We start from the raw sequence: 21,372 nt of genomic DNA on the forward strand, positions 1-21,372 counted from the left end.
AATTATGGTAATGCCAACTTGGAAATACGAACTCCTGCTGGAGCTGAGCACGGAGGTGATTGTCTTCTCCTCCCTCACGGCTTGGATGTGCCTTTTAGTTTTCCCCTCATTTAATCAGCTACATTTTCTGTCTCTTTGACCAGTTAATTTTTTTCAAGGTAGAGAAACATTTCACATCCTGTACAACACACAGCCATCACTTCCAGCTGTCCTTCCTCAAGGTCTCAGGGTAGAGCAGACCTTCAAAAGCAGAATTCCTTGGGCTTTGGGCTGTGTCAGAGAAGATAAGAGGGCAGATGCATTCATTGCAGGAGCACTGAGGGACAACAAAAGGGTTACTTAGCTGAGCAGTGCTACGGCTTCATGTGGTCGCCACACTAGTGCTACAATTACCTCATTGTGAAAGTCTCTCTAAAACGGGAAGCCAAGGTCTGTGGCAAACTCTCTTTTCTATATAAGTCACTCTATTTTACACAGTGGGTGAAAGCATCATGTCCCAAGCAGTTCAGTGGGAAACATGCATCCCTGTCCTCAGCAGTACCTTGATGGCTGGCCCTTGCTTGTGTCTGTCTCCCCAGCTTTATGTTTCATCAGCTGGATGCTGGGGAATCTTATTTTATAAGTAACATGTATATCTAATTCTCAATTTATACAGTGACAGACCAGCACAGAAAAGTGAGGTGTCGCACTGATCAGACTTGGTGCCTCTGAGGTTTTTTTTGTATCTCTGTCTAAATGCTGATCGTGTTCCTCTATTCTTCGCACTACATTCAAATGTGACTAGTCTTGTTTAGTCTGCAGGATATGACCAGATGCCCTTAGATGTTCACTTCCCACTTTCCAGCAAAGGGCATTTTCCACCATCCCCTTGCAGGGAGTTCTCCATCATGTCAGGAGACTCATTGCCAAGCTGATTACAATCTACCAGAGCGCTTGAAAAGCCAACATGAGCTGAATCATGTTGACAGTCTAAAATTAAGCAGCGCACAGCACCTTAATTTTAAATTTAACAACTTTAAATTATTTTCCAGCCAGGCTTTAGAACAGATTAACAGTAGATCAGAGACAAATGACCTAACCCCAAAACAAGCAGCAATGCATGTGCCTTTGTAATGCAAGTACATCAGACATGAATGTAGACTTTATAGACAGTTCGTGCTTCCAAGAGTCAGGTTATGAGGCTGCAATTACTTATTCATGAGTGCCCTCCCAGAGCTTAAAATGTTGGAAGCCGTAACTCATGACTGCTTTAATCCTCCATTGAAACACTGTCACGGTGGTGGCTGACTGACCCAAGGAGGCTTTTCCAGGAGCTGAAGAAGGAGCTCTCCAAGCCTAGCATTGCATTTCTGGGGGTGTCTTGTGCCACCCGTGTCCCTCCCTCAGCCCACTGTTGTGGCCCTGCCAGCCCCACATGCAGCCATCTCCATAGCGAGCTGGCTGCCCGCAAGCCTTTTTGGGTTTTCTGGCTTACTTTTGCCTGTTACCTACCACAGGCAATGGATAGGGTGGTTTGCAACAAGAAAGCCACCCTGTCTGCCTGCCCCCTACTGAGGGGTATCTTTGTCAATATACCGTAGCGCCAGTGAGGTCTTGCCCTGGTTGATGGTTTTTCTCCAGAAAGATACTCTGGAGAGTATCCTTTGTCCATGAGAGATTGGTAAGGAGTGTGTGAACTGGGATGGGGAAGGAGTGGCTTGAAAGCAAAGGCTAAAGCATCAATTCTCTCCAGGACAAGGATACCATGTGTACACGGGGAGTCAACCTGAAACCACTGGAGCTGCTTACAATTTACCATTAAGCAAGTGTTGGAGGATTTGAACCCGAAAAATACATCTGGCAACTTCAAGAGAAAGTTTGACTGACAAGTGTTTAGCTTCAGGATGAAGTGAAGCACAGGTGTGAAGGCTCTGCTGGAGGGAGATGTTAATACTGCACTGTACACAGCCAGATCTCATTGTAACAACACCCGAGGCACTTGTTCAAACCCCTCCTGAAATCAGTGGGAGCTTTACCACTGCCTTCAGGTTTCCAGAGCATACTTCACTCCTGCCCAGGAGGTCTCTGTGGAGACCATGTGTAGTATCTGCCCGATATGATCCCCTTCATACACATGGGACAACAGGGCTTTGTATATAAGTACATATATATGCATAAAAGTGCAATGTCCCTATATGTGGGAATTCCAGATCCTGTTCTGAATGCCTGGTAATACTGAACAAATGGCCAAAAGCCCAGGGAGACCCAGACTTCAAAGAAAAGTGCCAGCCTGAGTTTTTTTAAGAGATGTTTGGACTTATATGGAAAGAAGAAGTAGGGTGGTGTGGGCTGAGCAGACAAGAGGAAGAGGCATCATCCCAGGAGGGGCTCTGGGAAAGAGCAGTCCCAGTTCTAGGAAAGGTGGGTGGCAGAAACAGGAAGTTTTTGTGGGAAGGTATGCTTAGAAAGGAGAGACAAAGCTACTGCTCATTCAGCAGAGCCTCAGAGAGGTGTAGCTGAAGTCAAGGTGATTGCTAGCAAGCACAAGTGTTTTTCCTGTGAAGGTGGAGAGATACTGCTGAGTGGCTTTAGATGTTGGCTGAGCTTGTGGGGACTTGGCACTCCCCATTTAATGGCTAGTTAATGGTGGGCAGGATTCCTTGCAGGGAACTGTGATATGTCCATGTACTTATGAGTAGAAGTTGTTCCTGGACTCCATGGAAGGTGGGGAGGGATGCAGAATACTCCAGGGAAGTCAGGCTGGAGTGGCAGGTGGGATGCAGTGCGTGACTCCAAGTGGAAAAGAAATGGAAAACTGGAAGTGCTCTTTCCAGGTTTGATGAGGGTACAAAAAAAACCCCAACCCTTGAGCACCACTGTAACAGAATATGGCCTGGAGATCAAGTCATGGCTTGGATGTGATGGGAATAGGAAATACAGGATTTTCATTTGAGGAAACATTACACCACTAAAAGTTTCATAACTGTCAAACAGCAGGAATAGCAGGACCATCACTGCCTTTACTTGCTTTCCCTTGATGTTATCCTGGAGTGAAAGTATCAGTGAATACACCCAGGCCTGCTATCTGATATCAATTACACCACTCTATTCTGAAGTAAATATTTTGATCTGTGTAGGGGAACCTTCACATTTACAACACTGTAGCAAAGCTCAAGATGTGCCTTTTGTGCTTCACTTCAGCCCTGTATGTGTGTGCCTGTTTCTATGTGTTGCATCCCATGCTTAGGACCACACACGCTAGCTGAAGGAGCACCTGGATTGAGTAACTCTACAGTTGCCCTCATAGAGTTTGACTAGGATTAAAAAAAGAGGATTTGAATGCAGACGAGGTCTTGTGTCAGCTCTGCAGCAGGTGTAAAACGTGTTGTTGGTTGAGTTCAGGGGAGATATACCCCTTGACACTGTCTGAAATCAGGAACGTTGGTTGGCCGACAAGCGCAACTTTTGCATTGCACATTGCCAAGTGAAGCTTCCATCGGAGGAGTTAGAGTGTTGTCCTGGCACACCCTGTCCTCTCCCACCCTATTTTCATATGATTTCGAAAATTCCTTAAAAAACAGAGATACATGAGACTGGTCCAGTTTAATCTGGTTTGACCTGATTTACTTGGATGTGCCCTTGTTTGGCTTCAAAATTTTTTCCTTTGTTCCAGCTGTCCATTAGTTTTAGACATAATCCAAAAATCCATAGCAAATTCTTCTGTCGACGGTTGTCCTTTGTGTAATTTGCAAGAGAGATGCATAATCCCAGTCATTGATGTTGAAATGCGAAGCATGCAGGGCAGTAATCCCGGCAGAGGCAGAGCTGGAGGCTTCCCTCCCCAGTGTAAAGGCACAGCTCCATCTTGTGGGCATTTGTCCCATCTTCTTCTCCTCTGTGGCAGCTCTGGCAACTTCATGCGTACCTGGACCTACCACTTTCCATCAAGTTACGCTGCGGGAGAAGGTTCAGCTCAGTGATTTCTTATACGGTTTTTGAAAGCTGGATAAATATATCTGCTATACAGCTGGGAACAAAACCAGTGTAAACTGGTTGGATAAACATTTTTTCAGATTAATAGGTGTTATTGAAACCACTGTGCATTGAACCAAAATGGTTCATGTAACCAAGCTGACACCTAACACAACAAAGCATGGCTTATCTGGCACCTATTAACAACTTCTTATGTGGCCTGTCTAGATCACTGCGCAAACAACCCTTGCCAAAATGGAGGGACCTGTTCTCTCACTCATAGCCATAGGATGTACCACTGTACCTGTCCCGAGGAATTCACGGGCGACGACTGTCAGATGAGTAAGTATCTTTTTCTATGAGCGTTACAACATTAAATACGAGCAGTAAGTAGAGCTCATTAATGTTTGCTTAATGAAAAGGTAGTGCTGTTGTGATGGGAGAGACCACTGCAGCATGAATGTTTCTGTAGGCAGATTTCCAAATGGTTATGACAGACAATCCATTACTGACAGGACAGCTGAAAATAGCTCAATTATACAGTTATAAATCCAAGCATGATCTGAGCCAGTGAGAGATTAAGCTATGGAAAACACAAAGAGCCTCTTCCCCTCCCTTTGCTGTTTTTAAGATTTAAATATCTCTTACATGGTTGGAAATGACTAATAATATCATCCAGTATGTAGGGCAGGGAGACATGAAAAAACCAACATTTCAGGTGACGCCTTATCCCTTATGTATATGCACACATGGGTCTATTATGACTTTTCCTGTGATGTCAGCTTTACACCTGGACACCTTCAGGGTAGTCACTTCCAAAGGAGGAGAGTCAGGCCAAAAGGCTTTGCTTGGGTTATTTTTCCAGTTTTACAGAGGTGTCACTCCCAAATTACTGCACATGAAGTGCAGTATTTTACACTGAGGATTTTCAGTTGTACTTGTTTTGTTTAATGAAGGATTTTGCCTGTAGCTCTAGACTTCTCTCTTGATGCAAGCAAAGCAGCCTGTTTCAGACCTGGTGCTCCACTGTCTCTAACACAGCCCATCATCCACAGATGATGCAGTAAAGTGGGACAGATACAAGTATATAGCACTGATTTGATTTTTTGTGTTTGCTGAATGAACTTTTGGAAGGGCTTATATAATGGTGATGCTGTCATGCTTATAGGGCTTTAGGAGAAAGCCAACTCTGCCTCAAGGTCTGTGGAGCTGCTGCTATAGTGGCTTAGTGCCTCCCTCCACACTCTGGAGGCTGGCTTGTTTGAGAAGCACTATCAACAAGCATGTGTCTGCTCAAAAGGAGAAAAGGGTTTCACAGGGGATGATGGAGATTGTGCTGCCATTCCTTCTAAGAAATAACCTCAGAAAGCTTGTGTTGGTTTTTTAAACTGTTTCAGAGAAATGTTTTGACAACAGTCTCTATGAGTTCTTTGATGTGGGCATGAGCTGGTCAAGAGCCCAACAAGGAGCTGTGGAGCAGTGCATGTGTGTGAACGGCCGGATTGAGTGCAAGAGTGTTGAACACAAAAGTAAGGCACTATTTTGCATTACATCTATTGGCCTGCATGGCATGGGGATAAAGGACAGTAAGGATACCAAAGCCTGAGCAATGTTATATACAGTAATGCTGCTCTTGCAGCACAGGTATGCTCCCCAAAATAGAACATTTTAGCTTACCTTTCCATGTGTGCTGACCCAAGAAATCACTTCAACACGTCCATCCTTGTTCGAAGAAGTGATTATATGCATTAAGCTGAATTTTAGGGGCACAGCTCAGTGCTTTCTTTACCAGGGAGGCAATCCCAAACTGCAGAATATAAGAATGTACAGCAGATTATACAGCAGAAGTGGTAAAATATCTGACTTTCTGAGCTCTCTTTCAAAGCTGTGACATGCCTGAGAGGCACACCCTCCTCTACTCTTCCCTTGCACACACAATTGCTTCATATTGCTGTTTCACCTCTGCGATTTTTTTCCCAAGCCTATCCCTCTCTAGAGTTGCCAGCATGTAAACTCTGCCCACCTCCAGGATCCCATTTGCCCTGTATCAACCAAAGAGTCCCCGTGAGTTTTGCCCCGAAATACCCAATCCTGGCCAGGATATAGCAGATACTTATGTTATGAAGCCTCATCCTTGTTTTGAGGCTCCCAGGCACCCGACATGCTGGCCAGCTAGCTGCAGGGCATGTGCTTTGGGTCGGCACTTACCTGATTAAGCAGGCACAGCATCTCCCTTTTGGAAGGAGAGATGGTGGGAAATGAACTGGTATGCCTCACCTATATATGTGCTCCGGTACAGCTATTCTGTTATTCAGTCTGGCTGACTTTTAGCCTGCCCTTTGAAATAGGTAGGTGCTTCTATTCCCACGTTACACACATGGGAACTAAAACATGGAAAGAGTTGGTGGCTCTCTAGGACGTTGGGAGTCCATGGGACAGTTGGGAAATTTGATAGCACTTAATACTTCCCAGCCACAGATTCTAAATAGTTAATTGAACTCCGTGCTAGATATGCTGTTATAAATTTTAATGCAGCTCAGGGGCAAACTGGGAATTGGCAGAACCCTCTGTACAGGAAGAAGTGGTAATGCTGCCCCATCACCACTAGTAATAATAATCACCACTCCCATTTTACCTATTGTTCATTGGTAATATTTTTCAATAGCTATGCAGACATTATCTGATAAAAGTAAAAATTATGAGAGAGACCTCAGTAGGTAGAAATCAGCAGTATACTTTTCTTCAATTTATACCAAGTATAGGTCTGAGATGAGTAAAAAAGGAAAAACTTCCCGAAAATGTATGTGCAGGGAGAAGGTATACCAAAATAAGTTAAAATGGACTGATTCTCTTGAACAATTTGTACCTTTGGTTTGATCTTTGGTTTCAACTTGTAGGTTGTGTTCATGATCCTTGCATGAATGGTGGAGAATGTAAACTAGTGACCTTCAGTGGGAAAATAGTATGTGACTGCAAAGAAAATTATGCAGGAAGGTATTGCAATATTGGTAAGTAGAACAACCTACCAGTGGACAGGGAATTTGGAGTTTTCATCTAGGTGTGAAGCTGGTGGTTTTGCCTCTCGGTTGTATTCTGCCTTTGCAGACATTTCTTTTGATAACTGAAGAGTCACACAAAACTTCACTGTCAAGTGTTTAATGTATTCCTTCAGTGTAAAGCATAACACACTCTTCTTCACCGAGACCCTAATTCTAAAAATATTTCTTCATGTACTTAACTCTATGGAAAATTAAACACAGAAATTGTAATCCAGTTACTCATGCCCATAAAACTAAATGCATGCTTTCATTTTGCAGGCTCAGTTGCACAGTTGAACTCTAGTGCAAACGCTTCCCCACAGATCCATGCATCTTACCCTGTACCCTCATAAAGTAGGGATTTATGCTCTGACAAAATCTAGCAGCTGGCTGTATTTGGTAGCACTAGATTGTTGTGGGAAGTAGATAAAAATAAAATGCACAACCTTTGTTTGGGTTACCTCTTACATTAAATTAACAGCATGTTTAGCCCAGTAGAGCTTACGTAAAAATCCTTACTTTCACTGGTGGTCAGGGCAGAGACATCTGTCTTTTGATGCCCACATATTTGTTCTGTGTTACTTCTTACTAGGCGCCACATAGTTTTTGATATAACTTTCCTCTAGAAGATTTAACATTTCTCACTGCAGGGGTTAAATCTGCTTGTACATGTTACCTGCACACTAAATCTTCAAATTATATCAGTGGCTACTTTTCAAATATACAGTTACTGTTAGGCATAAATTATAATAGACCTTCAGTTATACCAGCCTGTGATCCCAACAACTCACTGACTACATCTTTCTGAGTACCTAAGCCCCATCAAAATGGAAGACAAGACTCGTGGCATCTATGATGGAGATCTAGTTTGTCCTAATGGGTGCTGGGGTAAAGAAAAATGGTAATGAACACTAGTATATGAATTGGCATCTGTTATTCTTTTTTGTTATTCTGATTGTTAACAAATGGTGCAGCCATCTATTCAACCTGAAAAAAACACATCCACTTGGGAGACCAGCAGTGTGGATAGAATAATAAATAGCAGGAGTGAATTGGCAAATTGAATGACATATGAACTGATCCTGCACCTTCACTAGGTATCCAATGAATTGTGCAAAATGGGCTTGTGGCTCTTTTAAGTCCCTCCTAAGCAGAGATATTTTAGCTGGTTTTTTTGTTTGTTTTTGTCCTTTAGCTGCCCTAGTGAGATTTGTCCCAGGCTTTGCAAAAGCTGCTGCAATGATTTGGGTGAGGGGCTGCATGTGCACAACACACGTGCAATCTGGCATCCCAGGGAAAACTGCACGCTGCTCGTCTTCAAATAAAACTGCTTTTCAGATTCTGATTTTATTATCAGCTTCCCCTGCCCAAAGCAGCAATGCTGTGCATAAACATCCACCCAGCACAGCCTGGATTATAAGTATCAGGATGACAGTGTTGTAGCTGTAATACTGGTTTCTGTCTGACTAGCTTAGAACAAGAAATAAGCAGGTGCTCTTTGATTACTTGAAAATAATAAAGCAAACATTTGGTTTGCTAAACAAATGGCTTTAGATGCTTATAATCCATCTGCATTCAGCTGCCTAACACCCCCACGCAAATGGGAACTGAAGGTTTGTGTTTATGTGTCAAGGCCTTGCAAACAAGTTTAAAAATGAAAAAACTCTTCGCCAGTATTTAGTCATTCTAAATTAATGCAAATAAATTAGTGCTGGGGGTCTATAGACCTGGTACTATCATCACACAATGGCAACGGCATTCTGGTGAAAGCACTAGGAGCTTGTGCTCTCAGAGCACATAGAACTGATTTTTAAATATAGATTGGATTAGTTTTTTCTTCAATGTTTCAATCTGATGCTGTGAGCACAGCTGACTTTTTTCTTTGTTTTCCTTTTTACTGTCTTGTATAGTTTCCCTTGTCTAACAGGACTGAATTGTGAAGTTACTGCTTAGTCTGAACAGCTGACGGTTAAAATGCTTCATTCAGAAAAAGTTACAGTGTCTCCAAAGGTCATTTATAGAGGCAACCTTAAACCCGAGTTGTGGTGCAAAAATATCTTCTTCTAAAAAAAAAAAATAAAAAAAATCCAATAATCAGTAGGTACCCCACAATGTTACTGGTTTGTGATAAGTTTGAGGTCTCTGCTGATGTCCTCTGTCCTTGACTTCTACAAAGAATAACAAATTTTCATATGTTTCTGATGGAAAACCAGCTAATTTATCTTGATGTCACACTCACAAATATTAATAAACCGAGTGCCACCTTGGGTTAGATCACGAGTCTAAGTACTATTGTGAGTTGAGCATCGGCAAAGTAGGGGATGACTGAGGAGTAATGTAAGTAGCAGGAAGTTACTGAGAAATAATTCTAGTTGAGGATTTTCTCAGCGGATGGCAGGGCCATCATATTTAACAGACCTTTACCTGTTTTCTGTGAATTTGTCTAAACTCTTTAGCTCTCCTTTATGCTTTTGCTTTTCACACTATGCTGTGTCAAGAAGTTCCAGAATTTAAATAGATATGATGAGAAACAGTATTTTCTATTGTTAGCTTAAAACCTACTGCCTGATAATTTCATTCCCCCCTCTTTGAACCATGCATAACAGAGAATAATAATTTTTGTGATTTTACAGATATGTATTTATCTGTCCATTAGTTGTTTCTTTTTTTTTGGACTATGGGGTCCCTGTCAGTACTCAAAAGTCATCTTTTCACTGTTAAAATTCTCTTACAAACAATCATTATATATATCATATATATTGCCAAGCCTTTATCATAAGGGCCATGCAGTTACTGGCAAATTATGAGCTGACTTAAAAAAAAAACATATGGGAGGTGATAAATGTAACACAGGAGATATCTATAACAAAGGAGATCAATATACAAAAGACAGTTTCTAATATAGGTTTCTACTCTTTGTGGTAATACATTATTTTCTAGTCCTTAAAGACGAAACTTTCAGTACTAAAGAAATAACTACCATTTTAAAAAATGGTCTAACACAGTTTATATGCATAAGATTTCAGTGAAGTTTAATTTCAAAGGAAAATAGATATACCACCGACAGATTCCTCCCCAAACAGATGCTGTTTAAAATTATTTAAGCATCCATTTTTAATTAAGTTTAATTTGTAATAATTGCACTTCAATATGCATTTATTTTTAGAAATAAGGATTTTGTATTAAGAGAGTAACTGTATTCACTTTGGAGACAGAGTTCTTGCTGAGAGAGCTCTGAATCCAGGTTTCAAGTTACAGTTCAGAATTAGTGATCGAACCCTGAGTAGCAATAGTTGTCTTATTGTACAGAGAAAGTTACAAAAAGGGTCCAGACCCAACCACTTTGGCAGTGACATATGTGAGGAAGCAGTCAAACCTGAGAAAGATGCAGGTGTTATCTCTGGCCCAAGTTGGTATAGGGAGTGCAGAGGGAATTTTTTGGAGATGTTTAACTTCAGAAATATTTAGTTTTATTGGAGGTCATAACTTATGACAAACAGTTATAAATATGCAACCATAAAATTACTTTGACATGTTTCTTTGAACAGATAGGAGCCGTGGTAAAGGTGTTGGGTGAATACAGAGGGATACACAGCTCAAGAAAGAGGAGGAGCTATTTGGCTAGAGGACAGATAATTCATTATAATAAACATTTATGCAAATGTTAAAGGGAGTTGGAGAGTGAAGGAAGGAGATGTAAAACTTTTTTTAAAGGGATGGGTGCCTTCAGGTTTCTGTGAACATCCACCATTGCATTCGCACTACTGGCCTTAGTTGACATGCAAGCAGGAGCTAATATATATTTTGCCCCATTTCCTGGGCAAAAGCACTTCCTTCTCCTTACCATTGCTTTGGCACTGGTTTTGGGTGTGGGTTGTTGGTAAATTTGGGGGTCTCATTTGTTTTAAGTTTATTCTTGATATATTGGAGGGTATATTAGTGAGGTATCTTTATTCTGTTTAATTAGCTGCCAAGCCTTTTCCTGAAATATTTAGACTATATTGGTCACTTTGTTGTGTTACTGTTGATCTCTGGAGGAGAGGAATAACCGGTAGTCATAAATGGATAATTGAATGGGTTTAACACTATGTATTTCAATGGTTTGTCAGCTTTTAACTGGATTTTTAGGGTGTAGAATTACTTTAATCATTGGGTGGTACAACGTTCTTGATGGCTATCTGGGGTTTATTTCTGGCCCCTTTGTTCTGTTAGGACTCAGCAACAACTCAGGGTCTGTTCCTGTGGAACTATTTGTAAAAATAGGGTAGCCATCGAATACAGTACATCAGTGCGATGGATGAGTTGTGGCAGATTTTGGTGCTTTTCATGATTAAATGAAGAGGTAGAAAGCAGGCACATGGAAAGCCTGTTTGGATTTGTGTCACTGTCATTGTGGGTTACAGGGCATGGTAGGTTTAAGAGTATTGGGAGGACCAGGAATTATATAGTTTGAGGGTTCTTTGGATTAAGGTTTAGGTAGCAATAATGTTTTTGCTACTATTGGTCATGATGAAGTATGAAGTTGTTGAAGGTATTTTCAAAAACTCTTTATGTTTTATAGTGGTTTTTTTTTCCTAGTCATGCAGTGGGTAACGGAATTAGCTATGATACCATAGCTTTAAAGAAAGTATGAGTTGGAATGCTAATTGTGGAAGGTTTATGGTTATATAAGGAGATGTGTTGTTGTATGTCAGAAGTAGGCTGAAGATTCTTAGAAAAGGAAAATGACAGAATAGCTGAATATATAATTACATACAGCAAAAGAACCTCTTGGCCACATCTTTGGGGGTTAACCTGGGGGTGTCTGAAGTAAAAAAGACAGCAAACCCACTCTTTAGTGGTTGCTTTACTGAAATAGGGTGCTTGCAGTTTTCTACTAAAAAAAGTACTTTAGTAAAGAAAATTCAGCTCTGGAGGCTGGAAGGAAAGTTTTAAATCTTTCTCTTCTGAAGACGACAGTGAGAAAAGTCTTAACTTTTTGGTTTATGTTTACCAATGTTATTCTATAATCTACTAGAATGCTTTTGGACCAGTGTATACTTTTTTATTTTCTAGGAACCTAGGGGGAAAAAAAGGAAATAAGATGAAATATAATAAGAAGGTCAGTTGGCTGACAATGATGAGTGAGTATTCAACCAGTCAGTCCCCCACTGAGCTTGGATAAGTAAGGCTGCTACTAATAGTTGAAGAGGATTTGTATGTTGGGCTGAGATGCTGCTTGTTTGCATGTATAGAGCATTGACATTAGTAATAAAACTAGGATGGAAAAGAATATGGTTAGTATTCCTCCATGATTGTGGAAGAATGGATGGAATAGCAGATAAAAAAGCATCATTGTGGTTTGATATGGCTTAGGGAGGTGGCTACATGGTTTGCAGGGGTCAAGTTTTATGGGTCCCCTGTGAGGTTGCATGAGGGCATGGCAAGTGTTAGTAAGGTAAGGTTAATGAAGAAAAAGCTTAGGGCACTGTTGCAGAAATAGTCAGAAATAGTTGGATATTTATCAGATTTTGAATTATTTCAAATAATTCAAATAATGCTGGAGTTCCATGGAGGGAAAACTAGGTCTAGTAGGCTATCACCTGCAGTGATAAATGGTGGGAGAAACTGGAAGATGAAGAAGTGGGTAAGCATGGTGTTATCAACTAAGAACCCACCTCTGATTCATTGCACTAAGTGCCACTATAGGGGATGGTGGACAGGAGACTAGCGGTAACTATGGCTTCACAAAAAAAAAGGTGTTGTTCATGGAGGTGATAGATGTGAGCAATAACAGAGATGCTACTCTGATCTCCCAGGTTTCTTTATAGAGTTAGGAATTATTAAAAAGATTTTGGCTGATATAGAGAAAAACACAAATGAAGAAGGGAGCACTCTATGCATGGAGGTTTGGATTAGTCCTTTGTGCTTAACATCCTGGCAAATGTGGGTTAGAGAGGAGAAAGCTAACGAGCTCTACTGTCAGCAGTATAGCATATCGCAAGGATTAACTCTGTAAGGATTGAGTGATAAGACAAATCCCAAGGAATAAGCAAAAATTTCTCCAGTCAAAGATAGAGTATGTGGAGATCAAAAGGACTTAAGTGTTACCAAAAAATGCTTTTTTTTTTCCAGATGTTGGTGGGCACTAAGGTTTCTGCGGTGTCTTCTGTGTTCCTACAGTGGTGCCCTTTTAGATTACATGTCTCTGTTATAATCCTAGTATTAACTAATATGATTAATATTAGGAGCTGCTAATATGAAGCAGTTGCTTAGTCCTTACTCTTATGACAGGGTGCCAGGCTTGGCAGCAGTGTTAATTTTTGGGTGCTGGTTAATTCAAGGCTATAAAGGTGTTTTTAATCCTATTTTTGAGTTATCTGAGACATGACAGTGGTATCAGTTAATTATGTTTTATAGAGGGCACATCTCTTGAAATGTGAAAGGACTGACATCTTTTAATCCATGCAATCTGTTTTGCTGTATAATTGCCAGTTAGGAAGGTGGTTGAAGGGAAGAGGCAGTAGACGTGGTTCAGAGCTCACAGGCTTTCAGCTCAGCCCTTAGATTACTGCAGAAATCTCCATTGCATTGTCTCTCCCGTTGCCTGCTTTCTCCCACCAGCCCATGCTGAGTGCTTCAGGTGCTCCAGAGACCCCCTGTCATTACTGGCTCTCTACAGAGCAACTGCTCATCCCCTGGCTGTCATTAATTGCTGTACAGTCTGTCTCTTTTCCTATCCACAGACTTATCTTGTGTCATACTCTTAACACATTAGGGCCTACAGGTATATTCAGAAGAATGACAGCTTTCACTATGAATTAGGCACTCAGATACTCTTGAAAATCCTGTAAGGTAGTCCATGCAACAGGTCAATTCCCTGTCAAAGTAATATAAACACTGAGATTTGCTTGTTGCTGCTGGAATTTCTTTCCCCTACCTATTGACAACTTATTTCCTAAATATGTTGCTCCTTTTAGCTCTATATACTTACCTATTTGATTGCACTTATGACTTTGTAAATCATAGCTATTGTGCTAGAATTGAAGACAATAAATAGAGAAATGAAACAGAAAAAGAGCTAGTCCTTTCTCTTATCTAGGATATTACTTTTCTAAGTTATAAGAAAATACTGGCAGATTTTATAGCTTTGTAGATTTAAACCTTTATATGAAAGAATTCAACTTACTCAGAAGGTAGATTTGTACATTAGCTTTTACAACAAACATAAATCTCTTCATTTTTAGCTCAGCTGGTCTAAGTATTTGCAAGTAAGAAGGTACAAATATACTTTGAAGAAGAAATATATTAAAAAATAAGCCTAGTTTCAGTAAAAGGGATGTGCTGACCTTATGTTAGGATGTAACTTAAAGATATCTTTTGTGCTATAGAAATCACTTTGTTTTCCCAGTTTTCAGTCCATCCTTGTTTTACATGGTTTTTATTAGATTTAATACACCACAAAATTATGCTAATTTTCCCACATTTCTGCCTAGTTTTTGTCTCAGACAGATTGTTTCATAATCAGGCTATGGTTTCAGCAGGGATGTATTTCAGCATTAAGTGCTCTCAGTCCAGAGGTTTATAAACCAGAAAGCAGCCCAACTATTTGAATCAATTATTTGTTACAAATTAGTGAGATGCATTATCTCCTGTTTTATTAAATCATAAGCCCAAACATAAATACTGAAATCTAGATAAAATTATAAATGTGTAATTGAATTATATAGAAATATAGCTATATAGGTATACAGCTTCCCTTGTACTTCAGTTGTGGTTTGGGTTCATTAATTTGCAAACTCGGAAAGCTACAGCGGGTGCTGTTGTTCTCACATTCACCGTCAGGTATCGGTATACGAAAATGTGAAGCAATTTGCTTCGAGCCAGGAACAGTCCAGTCGTGGGGATGCTGCCACCATGCAATCTCCTGCCCATATGCATTAGACTTCCCATTCTCACCATTAAAGAGTGAAAAATATGTCAGCTGGCCACCTTCCTAGATATTTACTGAGATTTTCAGTGGCACAGGGAGCCACTGAAAGATAAGCCAAATCTTCCTTTGGGAGCTGTGCTAGGTTAATGTGGACATGCTTCAACGCTCTCTGTGTGGTTGGTTCATTTTGCACAGGAATATTTGCCTTATTGCTTTCAGAATATCTGAGGGTTTTTCAGTGCTTTATCTGACAAAATGAGATGCCTGTAAGAGCAATGTCTGTGAATATTGGAGACTCCTTACTGTCACACATTTAATTTTTATGAATGTAAATAAATATGCTTTATTTTTAATTTTATTAAAATTAAAACAAACATTTGATTTTATATTAATCAATAATTTATTAATTATTATTAATGTGTTTTTCATGATACATAAGACATAAGTATAATTATATATAAGAATAAATTGATTTATTTATTAAATAATAAGAAAATTATTAATAAAATATAAATATTATTTAAAATATGGCAAAAATATATATTGCCAGCTCAGACTAGTGGTTAGCTGCACTTTCCATGGGGGAAGTGCAGCTCCCTGCAATCAAAGACTTCACACCTTTCATCTCTGAGGGGATCTCAGGGCTACCCAGAAAAGGAGATCAGGGAACTTCTAGGTCAATCAAGAAAAGATGGACCCTCTGCAGGCATCCAATACGTCTGAGCTCATGCAGGAAGGAAACTTGACTTATACCCTTGTAAAGGATGCCTTGGGGAGCACCACATCCTGCAATGCTGAGGCAGTGTGAGGAATAAGCTTATGCAGAGGCATAGAATGTCATTGTTCATTCCTAGTTGTCTTCATTGTTAATAGATTAAACAGGATCAGGTGGAAATGTACATTCATAGACGTATTAGAAAGGCTTCAGAGAGATATGAATGCACTGCCTTGCAGACCAGCTCCTATCTAGTGAGTGCTGAAGTGCTCTCTCTGAGAAATGCAAGGGACATAGGGCAAGCATCAAGCCTTTGGCTCTGGAGCTTTCAGAGGCACTGCAACAGGAGTGGACATGTGCTCCAGGGAAGGTCTGGATGGAGGATGTTCTCTTAATTCCAGCAATGTTTTTCTTTAGCTTATGATTTTCTAAAGAACTCTTCCATCTGGACAACTGATAATTAAGACACTGGAGAAGGCCTCTTGTAAAGGCAATTGTAAGTGGAAAAGAGACTTTTGTCCTTCTCCGCTTCCCTCCTCTCCCTTCCTGCCATCAGCTAATATAGAAATTTATAACAGTGTATTTAATAAAAGCATTACAGCATTCCAGATTACATATCTGGAAGGAAAATTTGGTGAAAGCTCAAAATCATTAGGCAAATTGCTGATGAGATGTTTGGGGGAAAAGAAAATCTAAAAGGTACATTTTTTTCTGCCTCCAAAGGAAACTCATAAAACCATTCACGCATGTAACTACAGACCCTGAAACAAGATCTGGTGACAAAACATCTTGTGAAACATTTTTGGGAAGTTAACAATTAGAACTGTTTGGATAACTGCTATTTCAGGTTGCTTTTAATTTTAAGACTTGAAACTGCCTTTTAGTGAAAAATTAGAAGGCAAAGAATTGGTGTGACATGCTGATAAAATAGGCCATCCTAACACAACTAGAATGTTTTATGTGAGCTACGTAAAACTCATGGATTTTAAAAATAAATCATAACAGGAAATTATTTCTAGTTCTAAATTTTAATGATTTTTTTTTCTGAAAAGAAATGAACAGTGATGATAGTGGCATAGGTCTGCAGAGTAACTTGGATCTGCATTTGCATAAAAACTTTCATCATCTGAACATTTAGGCCATTTCTACACTTAATACAGTGATTGGCAGTACTGTGGGGAAGTGAATGAACAAGAAAAATATATATATTATGTCCTCCGTTACTTTCTTCCACATAAGAAAATAAATATGTTTCAGAGTTACGAGAAGCTATAAAGAATTGAGAACAAACAATTCCCAGTCAGAGCAATCCATTAAGAACTTCTGAACGCAGACCACCTACACACCCTTTCTGACAGAGACGGAAAAAGATTTTTTTTTTCAGTGCTGCAACAGTTCAAAAAAAAGTATTAGAAGCAAAAGGTCTGTATGACTGCAATAGTTTCAGAGATTTTTTTGACAACTGTTTGTCTTGAATGATAGGTGAAAAAATGTTTTAGGTTTTGCATACACTTCTTAATGGCCTTAGATACATAATGAAGTGCCCTTTAATGAGCTGTGATGTGAATACTGTGGTGGTACTGCAAGCCAGTCAAATAAAGGTTGCTGGAGTGGAGAATAGACGGATGGAAAGTTACTAATGAAACAACGGTGTTAATGTAGATGCTTCTCCACGAGATACGAGAAGTGACTTTACTCCTGTGCCCAAATTACCCCTTATAAAACCAAAAAGAAACAAAAAACCGCCTGAGAGATATTACTGTTCTTCTCAACAAGTGCAATATGTAATTCAAACTTCTTAGTTACAGGAGGAGAACATGAGGGATGATTTAGAAAGGGGCCAAGTTCTTCCAGTTATAATCTTCTGGCAGCTTTAGCAATGACTGGCAGACCGACGAATCAGAGATGCACTGGATTTTAAGCCTGACAAGGATGAGCACAACTTGTAAACACCATCTGCAAGATGTCCAAACCATTGGTATTGCAGAATATGTCCCTGATTCTGCACTGAAACAGAGTATCTTGTTTCATCCTCATAAAAGTAGTATAAATAATTTCTTTATGTAATAAGTACAGTACAAATACAAACAGCACCTGGCACTTCCCTGGATAAATCAAAGAATTCAGCATACAGCATGATGGTGGTATTTTCTTGACACCGTTTCAGGCAAACAAAGCAACATAACTTGCATCTTGCCCAGAAAATAAATAGCAGGGATGCCAAGAAATGGTTACTATTGCTAGCAACACAAATGATAGACAAATTACTTTCTGTGAGCTCCTAGATTATGGTTGTTACAATATGAGTTTGATTTAATGTTATATTAATAGTTATTGAAATAAAGGGAATTTGATTCAGAGAGCGGGTGGGAGAAAATACTGTCTCACCATCTCAGAAGTGTCTGCCAGGCCAAGCTAGAGAACAGATTTTGCTAAGTATTTGTATGCTAACTCACACTGAAGTTCTTGCACCAAACTTCTTGACCTCCAGCTCCCAAATTTATGCCATATGCTTGCTTGTGGTTTTGAGGTCTGTTGCTGCACTGATGACTTGGAAGGATAATTGACATCAGCAGTTCATTGCTGCAACTCACTATTTCAGTGCTGGTTATATTCCCTGGTTCATGTGTCACCTTGTTCTATTAAAATAAATAAATCTTTGGCAATAACTGTCCACACTGTGTGGAGTGCTAGATCATCCTCAGTGTGTTTTTCAACAGTAAAGGAACATCATGATGTTATTTATTTAAGTATGTTTATAAGTTTAGAAGAAGATTCCACTAGTCTTGCAGATGTCAAGGGTAAGTCACGCTGAGATGGCTGGGATAAGAAACCCTCTGAGGCTTGGTCACAATTAATCCTCTTTGTACATTAGATGGTTTTGTGTTTCCTTTGGGATACTCTGAGCTGTGTTTTGAGGTGTAGACTTTCTGCTCAGTGAAGCTATTTGTATACAAATGCATCCCCATATGTTTTTCAGCCACAACGCTGGTATGTGCTGTTGATAGATCTTGGCAGCTGACTATACAGGTCATAGAATATGTATGTGTCAGACCTAGCTGAAGAGATACCCATGTGCAGGTGACAAAGAAATGGGTTTTGAATAAGAAAATTCAACCTACTGGTTAAATTTTTGCAAAATTGATATATTTGCAATATGTAGCTACATATATATAATATACATGGGTACAGTGTATATATATGGGTATGTATGAGGCCATAAAAAGAAGTATTTTCCAAAATCAGGCCTTTTAAGCACTTGCTGGCAGGGCAGGATTGTTTTCACTACTTTACAACACACATATCTTTGTCTGAGAGGGTTGACTTAAGCTCCCTTTGCTGTCAGTAGAGATTCAGTCAATGCAGTCAAGAGTGTATGGCAAGATTAATCTCATCTTAAAAAAGTCACCTCAAATAGACTGGATCAGTTTGGCACTAAAAATGCCTGTTTCTCTTAATTGACTAAAAAGGGAGTCTCCAGTGACGAGCTCAGTTGTGTCTAAAATTAGACAGGAGGAATCCCAGCCATATTGCTGACTTTGCTGCAGATTGCTGACTAAAATCTTCCATACACAGTACAAATTTTTGGTCTAATTTTCTGCCGTACTGCCTGTTGAATAGTTTTTTGTGCATATGTAAAATGAAGCTAACTCACTACTAATTTTAAAAAGAATTTTTAACTGCTTGGGTTCTTTTATTAACAAAAAATTGTTGTTTGATGAATTAAATTCCTGTGAATGATAAAAAGGCACTACGCAGAATTGGGCCCACTGGCTCTCATTTGGGACCTCAGCTATGAGGTAAATATTTAAGATGCAATTGGCATTAATTCCTGACCAGTGTCATATGCTTTGCCAGTTCCTAGCCATCGGTGCTATGTTGGCAATGGCACCCAGTACAGAGGTACAGCAAAGACAACCATTTCTGGATACAACTGCTTGCCTTGGAATTCAGACTTGCTTTACCAAGAACTTCATGTTGACAGCGTGGAGAAAGCAGTACAGCTTGGCTTGGGGTCATTCTCTTACTGCAGGTGAGAAAAGTTCTTGTTTGCCCTGTATTTGTAAATCAAGAGATGGATGTGTTGTGGAAGGGAGAAGGCCAGGAATCTCAAAGCAGGTATTATCCCTGTCTTGGAAAAGCTAGACTGACTTTAACAGCCTGACACAAGGGGTGTAAGTGTACAGAAGACAAGATCTGGTAGATGGCATAGATCAATAGATAGTCTGCCAAGTGAAGCTTAGACACAAAATAATGTGGAAATTCCAGGTAATTTTTTTTCTGGGATTTTTTTTTTTTTCAAATGAGACCATAATGACTCCATAAATGACTAGCAAAAGGAGAATGAAATGGACTAGCCAAAATGAAATGGTGACTTTTTGATTTCTGATTCTTAAATTGTGAAATATGTAACATAAAGGAAAATATTTTCAAAAGTGAAAAGTTATTTGAAAATGAAAAATCAAAGCAATATACTTCAATAATGTTGACATAAAATGTCAGATTTCTTTCCTGGATTTCTTCCAAAGCAAAATTAGTGCAAAACAGGATTTCACTGTGTTTCAATTTTGATTGAACCACCCATAATAGCTTGTGGTAATAGGTTTGTGCTTTCTCTTCAGTCACTTTGTTTCCCCTGTCTCTGAGGTCTTAGTGAGATCAATGGATATCCACAAACAAAGGAAATTATTCCACTTAGAGAGGATCCTGGAGATGAGCAAATGCTTGAAACTGCAAACTTCAGATGCTTCCCCATAAATTACTGAGTGATGTCTTGGTTTTGGTTTTGGGGGTTTTTTGGTTTTGGGTGGTTTTTTTTGCATGGAAGATAGACCAGTATTTCAGGAAGATCAGAATGTACTGCACTTCCTACTTTGTTTGGTGATAAAAAGCATGCACGCATGCTAAAAGTAGTTCTTCATCTCTATCTAACACAAACTAATAAACAGTTCCTACACCCACCCTTACCCAGATCAGCTTGCTTTTCAAGGCTTGGTCCTGATTCAAGCACTTCAGTGTGAGATTTATGGTGTCCCAGCATGCCAATTTATCAGGCACATATTTTATGCTTTGATAAAACTTGATCCCTTCGATTTGCATCATTTAAGCACAATATTCACTTGCAGATTTGAAATGCGAAGAATAAAACAGTGTAGGAGCTGATGTGTTCATGTTCTGTAGAGTTGAGAAAAAAGCTTTTCACTTTTTTGTCAGCTTGTTACAATTTCTGGGGATATCTCTGCTACACTATATAATCCTGCAGATATCTTCTTCTTCAAATAGTCTAATTTAGAAATGTTGTTGGCGGAAGATGACTCAACCTGTGTTGCTTCTTCAGTTCTGAGAATTTGGAAGTGCCTTAATATTTTTCTGAACAGCAGTCAGATTAAAAAGAAAAAATATTGAAGACCCTTACAACAATAGGTAGTGCTTTTGATAAATTCAACTGAAATTAGAATTACTGTTTATCTGGAGCCCTGAATTATCTTGTCTATTTTTCTTGGCCTACTGAAGATCTTTCTGGGTCTTCAAAGTTTCCCTATATTCTTGGGGGAGTAAACTGGGCAAATTTCTGGTTACTTAAATGGCATCAATAAAGACAATTAGGCTGTACCATGGAGAAACCCTGATGGAATCAAACCAAAACCTGTCTAACACCAAGGCAGCAAAGGGCTAAACTGTTTCTGATAATCTTTTTTCCCCTTTTTGAAGGATAAAATATTTTCTTGAGGTAGTCTTTCATTTCCTCAAACTCT

At 39.5% G+C, this 21,372-nt stretch overlaps 1 protein-coding gene across 1 annotated transcript in view; it reads left to right on the forward strand.

The window, feature by feature from the left end:
• Nucleotides 1–21,372, forward strand: part of HGFAC (HGF activator) — a 42,940-nt gene that overhangs the window by 9,509 nt on the left and 12,059 nt on the right. The window contains exons 5-8 of the mRNA XM_064449045.1: nt 4,180–4,293; nt 5,349–5,480; nt 6,849–6,959; nt 19,475–19,649. Of these exons, the coding sequence (XP_064305115.1) occupies nt 4,180–4,293; nt 5,349–5,480; nt 6,849–6,959; nt 19,475–19,649 (532 nt within the window). The remainder of the gene's footprint in view (nt 1–4,179; nt 4,294–5,348; nt 5,481–6,848; nt 6,960–19,474; nt 19,650–21,372) is intronic.

The sequence above is a fragment of the Phalacrocorax carbo genome, chromosome 4 (genome assembly GCF_963921805.1).
Source record: "Phalacrocorax carbo chromosome 4, bPhaCar2.1, whole genome shotgun sequence".
NCBI lineage: Eukaryota > Metazoa > Chordata > Aves > Suliformes > Phalacrocoracidae > Phalacrocorax > Phalacrocorax carbo.